This window comes from Stenella coeruleoalba, assembly GCF_951394435.1.
Source record: "Stenella coeruleoalba genome assembly, chromosome: 10".
Lineage (NCBI taxonomy): Eukaryota > Metazoa > Chordata > Mammalia > Artiodactyla > Delphinidae > Stenella > Stenella coeruleoalba.
Window position 1 is genome coordinate 53,643,533 of NC_137156.1, and position 15,306 is coordinate 53,658,838.

The following is a 15,306-nucleotide window of genomic DNA, read 5'->3' on the forward strand; positions in this document are numbered from 1 at the left end:
GGAAAATTTGAAGGACTACCCTAGCATTGGACTGAGACTTTAGAATGGAGTAAGTTGTAGGAGAAAAAGTAGAAAATAGTTTGGGTTGAGTTGGGGATCAATGACTTGTGTTCAATGTTTGGCATGTGAGCCCATACGTATTAAAAAATGGGAAAATTTATCCTAAAATTCAGCTGGAAATGAGTTCTGGATTGTTCACTTTTGTGTTCAACATTAGTGTAAAAAACTGATTCAGTGTTTTTAAACTGGGCTGTATTACCCATGGAACTATCCATGGAAACTCCTTTGCTTTGGTGCAAGTTTTCTCAACCTGGGCATTACTGACATTTGGGGCTGGATACTTGTTTTTTGCGTGTGGTGGGGTGGGTGGTAAGGCAGTCCTGTCTATGTAAGATGCTTAGCAGCGCCTTTGGCCTGTACCCACTAGATGTCAGTAGCACTCCCCCACCGAGTTGTGACAACCCCAAATACCTCCAGACATTGCCAAATGTCTTCCAGTGGGCAAAATCACCCCTAGTTGAAAACCATGGCTTTAGGAGGATGGAGAAGAAAAGGCACATTTCTTGCTTTGTTGAAGAAATTCAACTCTAAGTCTTTACTCAGACCTGAACTTAGGTAAAAATTAATGTTGTCAAATTGGCTTTAGACTAAAACCAGCAAGCAATCCCTTTTTGCACTCATTTCCAATAAAAATAACAGATTCACACTTTCTTAAGGGAAAAAATACTCGGGGACCGGGGCTGCATGCAGGGCTATCTGGTCAGGATGGTTTGCAAGAAGCACCACCTTCTACCTTGAGTTACAGGCCGGTCCCTCCTGTACCGATCACATTTCTGAAAGCACCTTAATGCATCTCTCCTATTACCAGATCCACAGCTACATATTTACAGCAGACAGATTTTAGAGGTGTCAGATGCAGGGCAGGTGCTCAAATATTTAGTAGGTAAATAAGGGTAATCAGAACCAGATTCATAGAGACCAATCCATAAAAAAATTGTAACCTAAAAACGAACTCACTTCTGATGTTTTCAGAGTACGTAAAATTGAGTTGTTTGTGATGTTAATTCTAACCATGCTGTTCTTCAGTTTAAGTCTTCAGTGAACTCCTTAGTTCAGCTAGATTATATCTCAGAGTATCTAGTACTCAATCCGGGGTCATTCTCCACTGGCATCCCATGTTCCAGCTAAACCAACCTGTGTAATGATGCCCAGCTGGGGAGACATAAATGATACAGTCTGGAAAGCGAATTCAATATTATAACTTTGTAAGAAAAGGAAAACTTTTGAACTAAAACCCCTGAAAGAAAAGCTATAGCCAAGCTTTCTTGATTGTGAGAATGCACAGATTTTTTTTTTCTTTTTGAAAGATATTTTATGGGGACTTTTAAGAGAGTAAATGAGATTTCTTTTACATTTTCCAAAACAAATCATGGTTTAAAAAGTTCCAGTGACATGACGTAATGCTTCTTACTTCATAGAGCACTGCCTTGCTCTTTGGCTTCCCTCTGCTCTCCCTACCCTGTCACCCCAATGAGCCTCAGACCCATTGTTTCCAGACTAAATTTAAACATCACCTCTTCTCTTAAGAAGCCTTCTGTGATTACACCTTATGTGTACCCCCACCCCCATTCTCTAGCTCCCATCAGCACCCTGTGTTATTCTCTACTATAGCACTAACCACACTGTATCATGGTTATTTGCTCTACTCTGTCTCCCTGAAGGCAACTACTCACATATCTTCTGCATGGATGAATGTACGTAAGTTTGAAATACTGAAATTCCGATACATTTAAAGATTTCTTGTATTTTCCTGTTCTATTTTAGATTACTATTATAAGAGTACTTTAAACCCAGCTATTTATCAGTATATCTTTAAATAAGGATTGTTTTTCTGTATTTAGTAATTTCATAGTAAAGGCGTCTGTAAAATTGCCAAGTACGAAATAATTGGAGATGTGCCAAAGATGTAGCTATTTGTTATAGGAATATCCAGTGAAGATCAACAACCCAGGATTATGCTGCATACATACCAATGAATATTTTGCTGCTGTTAGAAGTCATCCTATAGAAAAACAAAGAAGGAATATATTCAAAATGTATTGTTTTTGTTTTGTTTTGTTTTGTGGTACGCGGGCCTCTCACTGTTGTGGCCTCTCCCGTTGTGGAGCACAGGCTCCGGACGCGCAGGCTCAGCGGCCATGGCTCACGGGCCCAGCCGCTGCGCGGCATGTGGGATCTTCCCGGATCGGAGCACGAACCCGTGTCCCCTGCATCGGCCGGCGGACTCTCAACCACTGCGCCACCAGGGAAGCCCTCAAAATGTATTGTTAAATACATGCACAGAACAGAAGCATTCAAAATCTTAGCTAATTCTAATCTTGTCATTCTCTGGTTAACAAAACTTAATGTTCCCTTACAGTTTTCAGCATTAAATCAAATTGATTATCTTAGCACGCCACAAAATAACAACACAGATCATCTAAAGTGGTGCTATGAGAGGTAATTTTTTTCCTTCAGTTTTTCATTATTTTCCAAATATTCCACAATAGAGATGGATAACTTTTTAACTGACAGGTTTTTTTAAAGCTTAATTCTAGACCTTTCATTTGCATGGCTATAAAACTATACTGATTAACTGCAATAAAATGAACTAGAACAATACAGGAAGCAAAGATGTCAAAGGTTAAATTAAAAAAAAAACCTCATGTATTATGGAATAACATTAATCCTCATTTCTATTTACTGTAAATGTTTTTCTAAATTAACAATAATAAGAAACACTTGAATTTACAAATAGATCTGGCCTGAAGATTTTAGTTTTTTACTGTAAGACATAACTTGATGAAAAGTCATTTTGACCTGAAGTTTATAATAAAATATGAAGAAATATAGCAAATTTACTCCAAATATGAAACCTCAGGTTCAAATCATATCTTACTTGAAAATGTCAGAAGTCTATTACAGATTCTGAAAACCCACAAGAAACAAACATGTTTTAAAACCTGGAATTATATGTTTTACTTGGTTCTCAGCAGCGTGGGTAAATGAATGACACTGATGATTAACTTAGGGGAGAAAAGCAGAAAGAAAAAAATTTAACCAGTAGCTTTTTATCACCACTCTTTAATAGCTGACATCTTAATATGTTTCTGGAATGAACAAATTAAAGGTATTATATATAGCAATCTGAATAGTCAACAATAACTTTCTTATAGTCTTATCAACTGAAATAACAGAATTTTAAACATGACTTAGCTTTCACTTCGTCACATTAAACCATACTCTTCTGTTACTCAGTTCATTCATTTCTTGAGTGCCTGCCTTTAGATGCCAGGTGTTTGATCTAAGTTTTCAAGTAGAGTTATTATTCAGCTTAAGCCACTCTATTTAGTTGTCAACAGTAGTTAGAGCAGGACCTTAAAGAAGAGGTCAAAATTAGATCAATGTTTAGATCCAAAATGATTATAAAACATACTAAAGGTCGTGGAACATAAAGCATTACTGAGACGAGTTCAATGTTTAAAATACCTTTTCTTTTTAACGATAAGCTATAATATATACATGCATATAGAGCTATATACATTGGACTGTGGCTGCTACTCCTGACAGATCTTTTCTCCTTGGATGTACTTACAAATTCATGAGAATACCACGGAAACAGGACTTTCTAAACATTTTAAAAAACCTAGTTATGAGATAAGTGACTTGTCACACAGTGAGACGGAAAAACAACTGATATACATTGTTAATTTGTTCAAGTAATGTTATGTACAGTTTTATTGCCAGTATATGCACAACAGTAAGCATAGAACTATAAATACACAATGTAATTAACAGTAGAAAACAAAATTGTTACAGATAAAGGGGGGGATATAGAGAAACTATTTTCCTGCTGCTAGAACAAAAAGGAAGGAAGGTAAAAGCCTATCACAAATCATCCATTCAGAACTCTTGCCTTAAATTCTTTACATACATTTCTACATTTTTTTGATTAAACAAAGAAAGTACAGATAACTCTGTAACAAAAGCAAATTGCCTCCCTAATAGGTATTTGCCTTTCCAGTCAAATTCACTTTATGTTAGGATTTTTTAAAAAGTCAAGATGAGAAATCATTAGTATCCTGGTTCCAAATTACCAAATTTGCCTTCCACCAAAACTGGTAATTTTTGAAAGTTGGTTGCACATGAAAATAAGAGGTGTAGCAAAAGGTGATTAAAAAAATTTGTTAAAAAGTAACAGAAAATCACCCTTTTAATAGTTTTCCAAAAGACACTATAGGCAGCAGCTCAGTTAAAAGTATTAGCCCTGAAGAGGTAGAGAATTTGAGCCCATTATACAAAGATAATAACCTTGGCACCATCTTCTCTCTCATCAGGATCAATGTTTTCAAGTAAGACAATTTCATGGTAAAAGGAAACCAGGTTCCACCATTTAAAGAAAAGGTGCTGTCGACTCCCATGTCTCAATAATTAGTTTGTTTATTAAATGAGAAACAGAAGACGGTCAAGGACACACATGCACTTGATTTTTTTTTTATGTTTCCATTATCAAGTTTATTCATAAGTGAATTTGATATTAATAAATAAAAAAAGCATCATTCACAACAAAGATAAACAAACCAAAAAACCCTGCAATGAAACCTTCTATTTCAATAAGTAACAGGAAAAACACAGGCTGATGATTTGGTACAGCTTTCTTAAGGGATCATAGAGGGGACATGGTTTTAAATAAAGATGGCAAGATCAACAACCAACAAAGGATATCAGCCTTACAGAACTGGCTGATTCTGTAACATTTCTTTGAGGTCTTAGTTTTAAACTACAGATCACCCCAAAGAAGTTGCAACTAATTAATGACGTGTATCACCATCACACCAACAGAGTCCAGCTGTAGTTCAGATTAGTCCTGCTTTATTTCACATCATTTCAATATTTCTAGCATAGGACATGATACGGAACAAAACTCAAAGTAGCAATAAAAATATTATTCTGCATTTGAATAAAGGCCAAAAAATGTTTTAGACTGTTAAACTTTTAAAGCTTTAAGCATTCCTGTTTAACCAGCATTTTAAAAAATGTATACAGTCATAACACTGGCAAAGGTTAATGGGAGGACAAAGAAGTAAAACATGTGAAATGATGAATTAGATTAAAAATTACTTTGTATTGACCAACTGATGTTAATACTGCTTCTTTTGAATTTGGAATAACTATCATAAAAGTTACATGCAGACTGAGGATAGCCCTCTGTTACAGAAAATACAAAACAAAACAAAAAACTAAAACTGGGAAACAATGGTAACTTCCAAAAGATGTATTTGAAAATTTCCTTTCATTGATGAGGGTGGTCTGTCTGTCCTTTCTTTGAGAGACCTGGTTCACTTCCATCAGCTTCACTAACTTTGTCCAGAAACATCAGTAGTGGGATCAGCTCCTCCAGAACCTGTTTGTGCGCGTTTGATGTAAAGATTCAGTAGCTTCATCTGCAGATTCAAGCCAAACACGTCATTTGAGAAAGTTGCTCTAAATTATTGTAAGATGCTCATTAAAAAAAATTATACATATGTGAGCTTCAAAAGATATTTTAGACTGAGGGGTTATTATAATGCCCTAGTTACTGTTGATAATTAAGAATTTCAAAAAAAAATTTTAAGTCTCAGTTTGTTCAGGACAGTATTCTAGCATGCCTTTTCAAAAAATGTTATAGTGATAACATACAAAACTTAGAAAAAGAAGTCACCATCAAGACAATAATGATAAACATTTGAGCAGTATGTGCTATACAATATACTGCCTTAAATTCTCTCTTTTTATCTTCACAACATTTTACAGATGAGGAAATCGAGATACAGGATATGCCATCCCTGCCTAAGGTCACAGGGGTAGAGAGAAGTGGGCCAGGAGAGGCAACTAGGCACTTGGGCTCCAGCACCCAAGATCTCAGACAACTACGTCACTGCTCTCCTAACAAGAATGTTTTTGATTTCTCTGTGTCATTTTGCAGTCGTTATTGTATGAGATCATATTTTTATAGTTTGGAATCAAAGCACATCCAATTCTGTTTTCTACTTTTTTTTCACCTAATGTCATTCTCAGATATTTTTCCTACTTACTGTCTTCACATGCAACATTACTACTGGCTGCCTAGTATTCTGGTAAAGTGCTGAATTTTAATTCTTCTACAGACAACTCTGGATTATCAGGACCTAACTTAAATTTATGACAAAACTCAGGATACATTTTTCTCTGAAAACCACTCTGTTGTTCAAAGTTTGCTTTTTTAACATTGTCTTTGACCGAAGGGTTTTTAAACCTGGTGTCCACAAGATTCAGAGGCTCACTGAACGCCCCCCGCACCCATGAAACTATGCGTAAAATTTATCTGTATGCATTTATTTTTCTTGGGATGAGATTATAGCTAAAGCTCAAAGTGGTCTGTAACACAGAAAAGGTTAAGAACCACAGCTTTCTCTTTCTTTCTTTCTTTCAGCCACGCCACACAGCATGTGGAATCTGAGTTCCCTGACCAGGGATCAAACCTGTGCCCCCCTGCAGTGGAAGCACAGAGTGTTAACCACTGGACCTCCAGGAAGTCCCTAGAACCACTGCTTTAATCTATCTATAACTTGTATAGGTATTTATTGTAAGGTATACACCTGAGCTCTTTTTCTTTCTATGTATTTTTTCTTCCCTTTGCTACTTAAAAAATAAATTTGATGATAGTAATGACAACTGTTAGGATTTGGGGAAACTTTTTATATGAAGGTGAGTGTCTTGCCAGTTAACTGGTTCATAAACCGTAATTCAACAATCATAGTTTATCCTCACCCCTTAGAACAAATTTCAAGGTTTTGATAGTATCAAAGAAATGAAGAAAGCAAGACTGATTTTGTGTTTTTTTGCATCTTAAGGACTAATTGGAAAATTTATTTTAACATAACAAATCAAAGTTAAACATTTATTGTGATCATGATAAGAACAGAAAGAGGAAAAACAAATACTTGATTATCATAGTTCATAAAGGAAAATTTTTTTAATGTTCAATTTTTCCATATTTGGGGACATATAAATCCATGGATATATAACTATTATTTATTCTTAATTAAACAGCCCTTGGGGGTAAGGATTTCGGTGTGGGAGTGAGGAGAGTCAGTTGGTGATCAATAAATAACCAGAAGCTGTAGGCATTTTTTTCACAGCAGTCTACCAACCACCCTACCAAACCGCTGACCTCACCTGAGTAACAGATGTGAAAGTACAAACAGCTAAACTGCAAACGGTAAGAGGAATAAGTTGGATTCGCAAAGCTTAATTAAAATCTGAATAACAAATTTACTCTTTTTATTTAAATTAATTAATTAACTTTTGGCTGTGCTGGGTCCCCATTGCTGCGCGCAGGCCTCCTCTAGTTGCGGCGAAAAGGGGCCAGTCCTCGTTGTGGTTTGGGCTTGTCATTGCGGTGGCTTCTCTTGTTGTGGAGCATGGGCTCTAGGCACGCGGGCTTCAGTAGTTGTGGCTCGCGGTCTCTAGCGTGCAGGACCAGCAGTTGTGGCACACGGGCTTAGCTGCTCCACAGCATGTGGGATCTTCCTGGACCAGGGCTCAAACCCACGTCCCCTGCATTGGCAGGCGGATTCTCAACCACTGCCCCACCAGGGAAGCCCCCAAATTTACTCTTTAACACACTCAAAGAACTAAATTTTGAAGAAGGACCCACAGCCACCATCTTTAGAACAGAGCAGCACTACTTACTTTACTGCCAGTGAGCTGACTGAGATGTGGTTTTAGTTCATCACCAATTACCGCATGAACAGCCACCAGGCAGAAGACACAAGCTTTCCGAACACTGCTCTCCGAATTATCATAACCCTGGGAAGAAAAGTCCTTGTTAGCACTCCTGCAGGATCTGAGGAAAGTACCATTCCAGAGACAGACGTGCAACTCAAAGAAGAGATCCCAAGTATGCTGAGGAGACAGAGCTTTCCTGACTGGACAAAGTTAATTTCTCACCTTTTCAGGCAGAGACGCGCCCTTCCCTCCTCCACCTCCCCTTCGGCATCCCCACTCCACTGTCAGACTTCCTTATCGGGTTCTTTCTTACTTAGCTTGGAAAGCTGCAATCCTCTGACTCTGGGGCTGCCCCTCTGCCAATCCACCCTGCCAAAGTCTCTGAATTAACCTTCCTAAAGCATTCAGCTGTAGTGAATTCAACAGCTCCTCACTATTGAATAAAACCTAAACTCCTTGGCCTGGCAGTCAAGGTACTCCTGTAATCCAGGCTGAATTAATCTTAACATCTGGCCCATCCCTACCATTACTCTAAGTTATTCATCCAACAAACATTTATTCAGTACCCACTGTATGTATGACACACACCTATTATGTATATTCTGTTCTTAGCACCAAAGCACAGATAAGAAAGGAAAAGATTTGGATCTTATCTTCAAGGACCTCACAATTTAGTAGTATTCGGCTTAGAACAGTCACAAAGGTAATACTATAGAAGCACAAAGAAATGAATGATTAACGCTCTTCAGGAGGGATCTTAATATACATACTATGTAATATTAGTCATTAAAATTACATTATAGGATATTATTTATTGGATGGAAAAAGTTCACAATCTATGATTAAGTTAAGCAAAGCATGTTACAAAATATGATCCCATTTTTTAGAAGTATTTATATGTATGGGTTTGTATGCATAGAAAAAAAACCACATTAAATGGTAAGTTACCATGCTAAATGGTAAGTTTTATGTTATGTATATTCTACCACACACACACACAGCTAATTACAGAAAGTCTTTGCTCCGAACACCTAAGACAGCAGGAAGGCTTGGTCATGCCACTAGTGTTGCCTGGCAAGTGCCTAAAATAACTGAGTCCCAAATGTATCACACATAGCTTATTCCTCCAAGCTTTGCTGCTTACCTGTATTAGGCCTGGCATAATCTCTGGCAAAAGCAGGTTAAGGGTTTCCTTGGAAACTCTCTCTATCACTTTTGTTTGCATTTTGATTGCAGCCAGATTAATTGGGTAATCTGCAGTTTGGATGATGGGACAAAGCACTTTGATGCACTGCTCCGGACTGATTGAAGTGGCCAACACTGACGCAGCTTCCTCAGCAGATCTCACCACCTAAAACAAAGAGGTCAACATTTAGCAGGGAAGTAATTTTGTAAAACGTATACTGTGGCCTGGATGTATACATTTCATGAAATAAGTCCTAGGACGTGATATCTGGGATTTTCTTTGAAAACACTAAACAAACAAACATAAAAGGTGAGGGTACAGATAAAACAGGTTTGATAACTGTTGAAGCTAGAAGATGGAAACATGGTGCTTTTTTACATCATTCTTCCTTCATTTGTGTTCTCTTAATGTTGGCTTGATTCAGTGATTAAAAGCAACTTTAACATGATATTGTGGTCTAGTTCTGCAGGGGAGTGGAGGCTCTGTCCACCTAGACTACACTGTGACTGGAGTCCTCTGCATCAGCCACGCTGAGACCCTGCTCATTGTTAGGACCCTCAACTCCAGGAGGGCTTGTGCCTTTTATCAAGTTATTAACAAAATAAAATAAAAATCATTTCATTAATATGTTATCAAGTTAACAGGCTATTTCCCCTACTGTTCATAATGATTTTCTTTCCTTCTATATTGGACTTGGGGAGGGTAAAACACTGGTTCTGCAATGAAGAGAAGAAACAGTTATCTATATTTTTATTGGAAGCTGTAATCTCTAAAGATGGTCTTGAAAACATGTAAAAATTATTGCTTTTGCTGCTACTTTGGTATTATCTCATTTGTGCTCTCAATCTGTGAGAGGTACTTAGAAAGGTATAGTGGAAAATACACTGCAAGTCAGAAGACCTAGGGCTAATTTCAGCTCTAACAGCTTAAGAATGTCAATTTTATCTTTGGTAAAAACTGGTATGCTACAAGGCCTTATTTAGGTCAGAAGGTGGTAACTAAAGTACAAATATTACATAGCTTTTTTAAGCCTTCAGCAAGATGTTACACATGTACCACTACTAAACACCAAGTGGATTTTTTAAAAAATCGGATTAAAAATCCAGGTAGATTTAAAAGTTATGGCTCACTCTCCTGTAAGATTCACAGTCACAGCTTCTGAAAAGTGAATTACCCAGAGGGTTTCGATTTTTTCAAATCCTCACCAACATTTCTTCATGTGTGTGAAGTGTGGTATTTCATCGTGTTTTTAGCTGCATTTCCCTAAAGACTAATGAGGGTGAGAATCCTTTTATGTGCTTATTGGCCATTTGTATATCTTCTTTGAAGAAATGTCAACTCAGATCCTTTGCTCGTTGAAAAACTGAGTTATTTACCTTTTCATTGTTGAGTTATGAGAGTTCTTTATATATTATGGTGGTTAGTCCCTTATCAGACATGATTTGCAAAAATTTTCTCCTATGTTATGGGTTGTCTTTTCACTTTCCTGAGAGCATCCTTTGAAGCACAAGAGTTTTTAATTTTGATAAAGTTCAATTTACTCTTTTTTTCCTTGTTGATTATTTCTGCTTTTGGTATTGTATCTAAGAAACTATTGCCTAACCCAAGGTAACAAAGATTCACACCTATGCTTTCTTCTGAGAGTTGTACAGTTTTAAATCTTATACTTAACTTTAATCTATTTTGTCTCACTGCTGTTTTAACTTTCTTTTTTTGACTTGTCTTTTGCTTATGTATTACTCTGATGCTTTCTCTTAGAGTTGCAGTCCCTATTTGAAACTTGCTTTTCTAATTATTTTAATGAAAGTCCTTATGATTATCTCATCTCACTGATTATCTCATCAGTGTCATTGGTCATGATGGGGATATCCTGACTATAATGTAACAAGACAGGTTTACAGGACTCTTTCAGGAAAGCTGTACTCATTGTTTTACTGAGTAAACTTTTAACAGACATCTAGCTCCTATAGGCAATTTACCACTTTAAAATAACAATGATTCTTATCTTCATTAGTTATTTAAAAAAAACAAATTCTTATTGGTAAATGGAAAGTGAAGTTAAGATTGGTGAACTCTAAATGGAAATCTAAAAGTGAATTATAGGAGAAAATGAAATCATATAAATTATATCCTAGAGCTCACCTATTTTAGGTAAAAGGCCATGGTATCAATATAATTAGTTAAACAGAAAAGATTATATGTTTGCTTCTCAATCAGATACTACCTTGAACATTAAGAAAGTGCTTGCTAAGAGTACTTTCAAACAACGTTTGTATGTTTCATGCAATAATATCAGAAGTACTGTCAGGTCACTTACCTCCTTATGAGGATCTTTATGTGCTTCCAGTGTTTTCATGACAGTCAGTTCTGCATAGTTTTTAAATCTTGCTGGTTGATGCCTTAGGATTTCTCTTAAAACCTTTAATGCCAAAGCCCTGATTGTAGGCTAAGAAGAAATATTTTAATGTTTTTAATATTTTGGGTTGTAGACGATCTTTATATTTTCCATTTCTGTAACTTAAGGGTCTTAATATGGGTTGGGGGAATTGTAGACAACTGCATAAAATATGCGGTATATTACACAATTAAGTTTTCACATCTCTAGTTGAAAACTAATACTTCTTAAAGAAACCAAGAACCACCACATTCTATTAAAAAGGAAGTTTTACTTTTGAACAACTAATTCAAATATGCAAAAAAAAGTACTCTCCTATAAAAATTTTGTCAGCAACCTTTCATTTTCCCTGTTGTCAACTGTTGAAAATCACTGAGCTGCTTGGTTGGGAAGAAAAAGTACTTTACAGTGAAAATTTCAGGCAGAAAGAAGCAGCAGAAAAGATCATTTTCCCAATTTCCAAATCTGTGTAGCACTTGATTAATAGGCAATGACAGGCAATCCAAGACAGGAAAAGCAGGCTATTGTTTACATATTCTGCCGTTTTACCTCTTTATCCCCAAGGGTTTCAAGCAATAAAAGTAATATTGTTTTGAAGTGTTCATCCCAAACACTGAAAGATTCTTCCTGTGTCAGTTTCATGAGTTCATAGAGGGCGATTTTTCTTTCTTCTACACGTTCATTATGGTTAGACAACTCCTTCAATAACTCTGCAACCAGGTCAGAATGGTCTAGGGAAAGATCTGTCATAAGGACATGATGTTAATTCTGTAACTTTATAGGTCAACTTTCACAAGTATGGGGATGACAACGTTATAACATCATGAACACAAACAGAAAGTTGCTTGTAAAAAAAACCCCCAAAACAAAGAAAAATGACCAAGTAATATTCTTTTCCATTTGTCATCCCCAAAACCTCAATGCTAGTTTAAAACCATTTATAATAAAAATTCACAGGAGAACTGTATAATGAACCCCTATGTGCCCATCACCCAGATTTAAAAATTATTAAGATCTTACCATTCTTACATCATCTTTGTACCCCCCCCCAACTTTTTTTCTGAAAATTTTTTAGCAAATCCCAAATGTATCATTTCATCCTTACACACTTCAGCATGCACTTCTATGTTGTCATGCCAGGAGGCTCACAGTGTCTGGGTACTCAATTTTCAGCGATACTAATAAATGATCACTGGATTTAACTGGTAACAACTTGATCCCACCGTTGTAAAGTTCCCCTTCAACCTTTTAATTAATGATTTCACCCACTGATGTTGCTAAATCAATTATTTTATTAGGAGTTAAAAATGGGTTGGAATTCTTTGAGAGTGAGTTTATCAACTAGAGCTATTTTGATTGCCCTGAAATGCAGTTTGATAGAAAAGGCAGAATACCTAATATATTTCCCTTTAAATTTCTAAGTCAAGAGTTGGGCCCAGTGGTTATCAAGGAGTTTTCATTTGTTTTTGCTTTCTTTTTTTAAAGTATAAGTATGAACTCATGAATTTTATGAATGTTAAAGGACACATTGTTTATTTTTCGAAGTCATCAGATAATGCTTTGAGAAATCTTCGTAGGAAAGACAGTTAAATCCAAAAGCTCACATTAGAACATTAAAAAATACCAGAGTTCTTCCTAAATTCTTTTGATGATAAAATACATGATCAATTCAGGTTTGAGGGACTTGGGCAGGCATTTGCTTGAGCTTGTGCCATAGATTCTTTTCCCTTCTAACTCATTCTCTGGAATAAAATAATCACAGAACATGGTGCCTGAGCCTAGAAGGTACACCTGGGGTCACTCCCTCTGCCAAGTCTCCAGGAAAGACAGCTAACACTGTGGAGCTGTGTTCTCCGTGGCTTCACTTGGCATGAGTATGCTGGCCTTTTGGAGAGGGTTGCTGCCTACAAAAGGAAATGCTCAAGAGGAAAGAGCACTTTTCCCAAAAATGAACTTTGAGGTTGTAGTTTGCCAGATGGTTCACAACTGGTCCATAAAAACAGAAGCTACTGTGCCTCATCCTGCCAGCTGGTTAGCCACTGACCTAGAGATACCAATGGCCTGACATTATAGGTCTCAGGGAACCCACAACTACAAGTAGGGAAAGAAAAGTTATATTTCACTTAAGAGGATTCAGAAAACTGAGGAAAGGAAATCAAGCTGAACTACTAGAACAGATGACTTCTACTGGAACAAAACTAACAGATGATAGGGAAGGGAAATTGAACCAAAATGTAATGATAATATTCACTGCCTATAAAAAAGGAAGTTTGTTAGGACAACTTTTGTGGAACTATAATAAGAGCACGAAGAACTTCTGGTCCCCAAACACTCATACACAGAGCACAAAATGTGATTACTGAATTTAAAAACTTGAGATAATCTGGAAAGAATGATCACTGAGGAGAACTAAATTAGGGTTTTGGAAGATCAGGAAGAACCTCTGCAAAATGCAGAGCAAAACCATGAAAAATGAGAAATTTGAGTTCAAAGATCTTAACTTGGAGAATAAAAACTGTCTTATAATAATTTCATTTGTATAGACCAACATTAGAACAATATTGCCGGCTTAACAAGAACTACTGCAGCAGGATCAATACATCTCTATAAACCACTCAAAAATCACTCCTGTGAAGTTACATTATCAGACTTTCAAAGATGTCATAAAATCATTCTGATAAGAGTATATTTTATTTCAGCTGAATCAAGAGAAATCTCAAGAAAATGCTTTGTTTCAAGGGAACTCAGTTCTCCTCTTCATGAATATAGGCTTTGTAATTACTCTAGAAGATAATTAGAAATGACTTGTCATATAATGGTCTGGACAGATGACTGACAGGAAAATAACTTCTGCCAAAGAAAGCACATAAATTATTTGTTAAAAACTGAACTATTTATGTCGTACAAACGAGATAAACCTAACGTACTGAATTAATTAAGATAAAGTATAATCAACTGTATTTCCTCTTCTGACACATAGAAGCGTTGTTGTTCTGTGAAAAGAACACAGGCTCTGGAGTCTCACCAAGCCTCTGCCCCTTAGCCTTTGTGTGATAGGAGCACACTCTCAATTATTGTGGAGGCTGGGTTTTCTTATCAGTAAAATGGGAAAATAGCACGCACTTCCTAGGGTCATGGTGAGGACCTGGGCCTGAAATATGAGTCTCCCTTGAATAACAGTATCACCCTCACTAGAGGTAGTACATATTCTGGAATATTATAGTCCCTGGTAAACTTTACAAAGGTCATAATTAGAACTGGCCATTAGTGGGTTTGACTTGTTAGTTTTGATAAATGTATCACTAATGTGTGTATCTGTCTGTAATATGTACAGACACATCTGAGTAAGAGAGATACTTAATAAGTCTCAGAATTTTAAAACAAATTCCTACTTGAACAAAATAATTATCTCCTGCCAAAAGTTTTATATTTTAAAAACAAAATAAGGAGAAATTTTACTTGGGGGCAGGGCATAAAAGAAAAATTAAAACAGCAAAATGGAGGTCAATATGTTAAAAAAGATAATGTCAGCAATGTTTACAATAAAATAATGTCAAATAAGGTCTTCCCCACCTCAAATTTAAAAAAGAAAATAGACAGTAAATGAAAACAATTGCTATATGAAGCTTGGAACAACTACTATTTTGGTGTAACTGAAGGCTTATCTATCTTCAAATGTTTCAGAAGTCAATCAAGTATTATGCTGTGACGAAATAACGTTCTCAAGTTCAAAAATATTCTACCCAGTTAGGTTTCAGTTATATAATTTCCAAAGATATTTTCCTTTAACAAATGAGAAATATATGATCCTTAGTAAAGGAGAAGAGAATTAGACAATAAGGGGGTGACCTTGCTAAGTTGTCATAATTTTGGCTTTGTGGTACTTGTGATATATCAAGCCTCAACATGAGAAACTGGTAAAAACACAATTCCTCAA

The 15,306-nt window shown here is 36.3% G+C and overlaps 1 protein-coding gene across 12 annotated transcripts in view; it reads right to left on the reverse strand.

The window, feature by feature from the left end:
- Positions 1–3,605: 3,605 nt before the first annotated feature.
- The window catches only part of CLASP2 (cytoplasmic linker associated protein 2), a 178,333-nt gene continuing 166,632 nt past the window's right edge, over positions 3,606–15,306 (reverse strand). For all 12 annotated transcript variants that reach the window (XM_079934507.1, XM_079934505.1, XM_079934502.1 and 9 more), the window contains 5 exons: positions 11,919–12,112; positions 11,292–11,420; positions 8,933–9,139; positions 7,753–7,869; positions 3,606–5,483 (listed from right to left, as the gene is read on the reverse strand). In XM_079934507.1, coding sequence (XP_079790633.1) covers positions 5,397–5,483; positions 7,753–7,869; positions 8,933–9,139; positions 11,292–11,420; positions 11,919–12,112 — 734 coding nt within the window. In that variant the 3' untranslated portion in view covers positions 3,606–5,396. The remainder of the gene's footprint in view (positions 5,484–7,752; positions 7,870–8,932; positions 9,140–11,291; positions 11,421–11,918; positions 12,113–15,306) is intronic.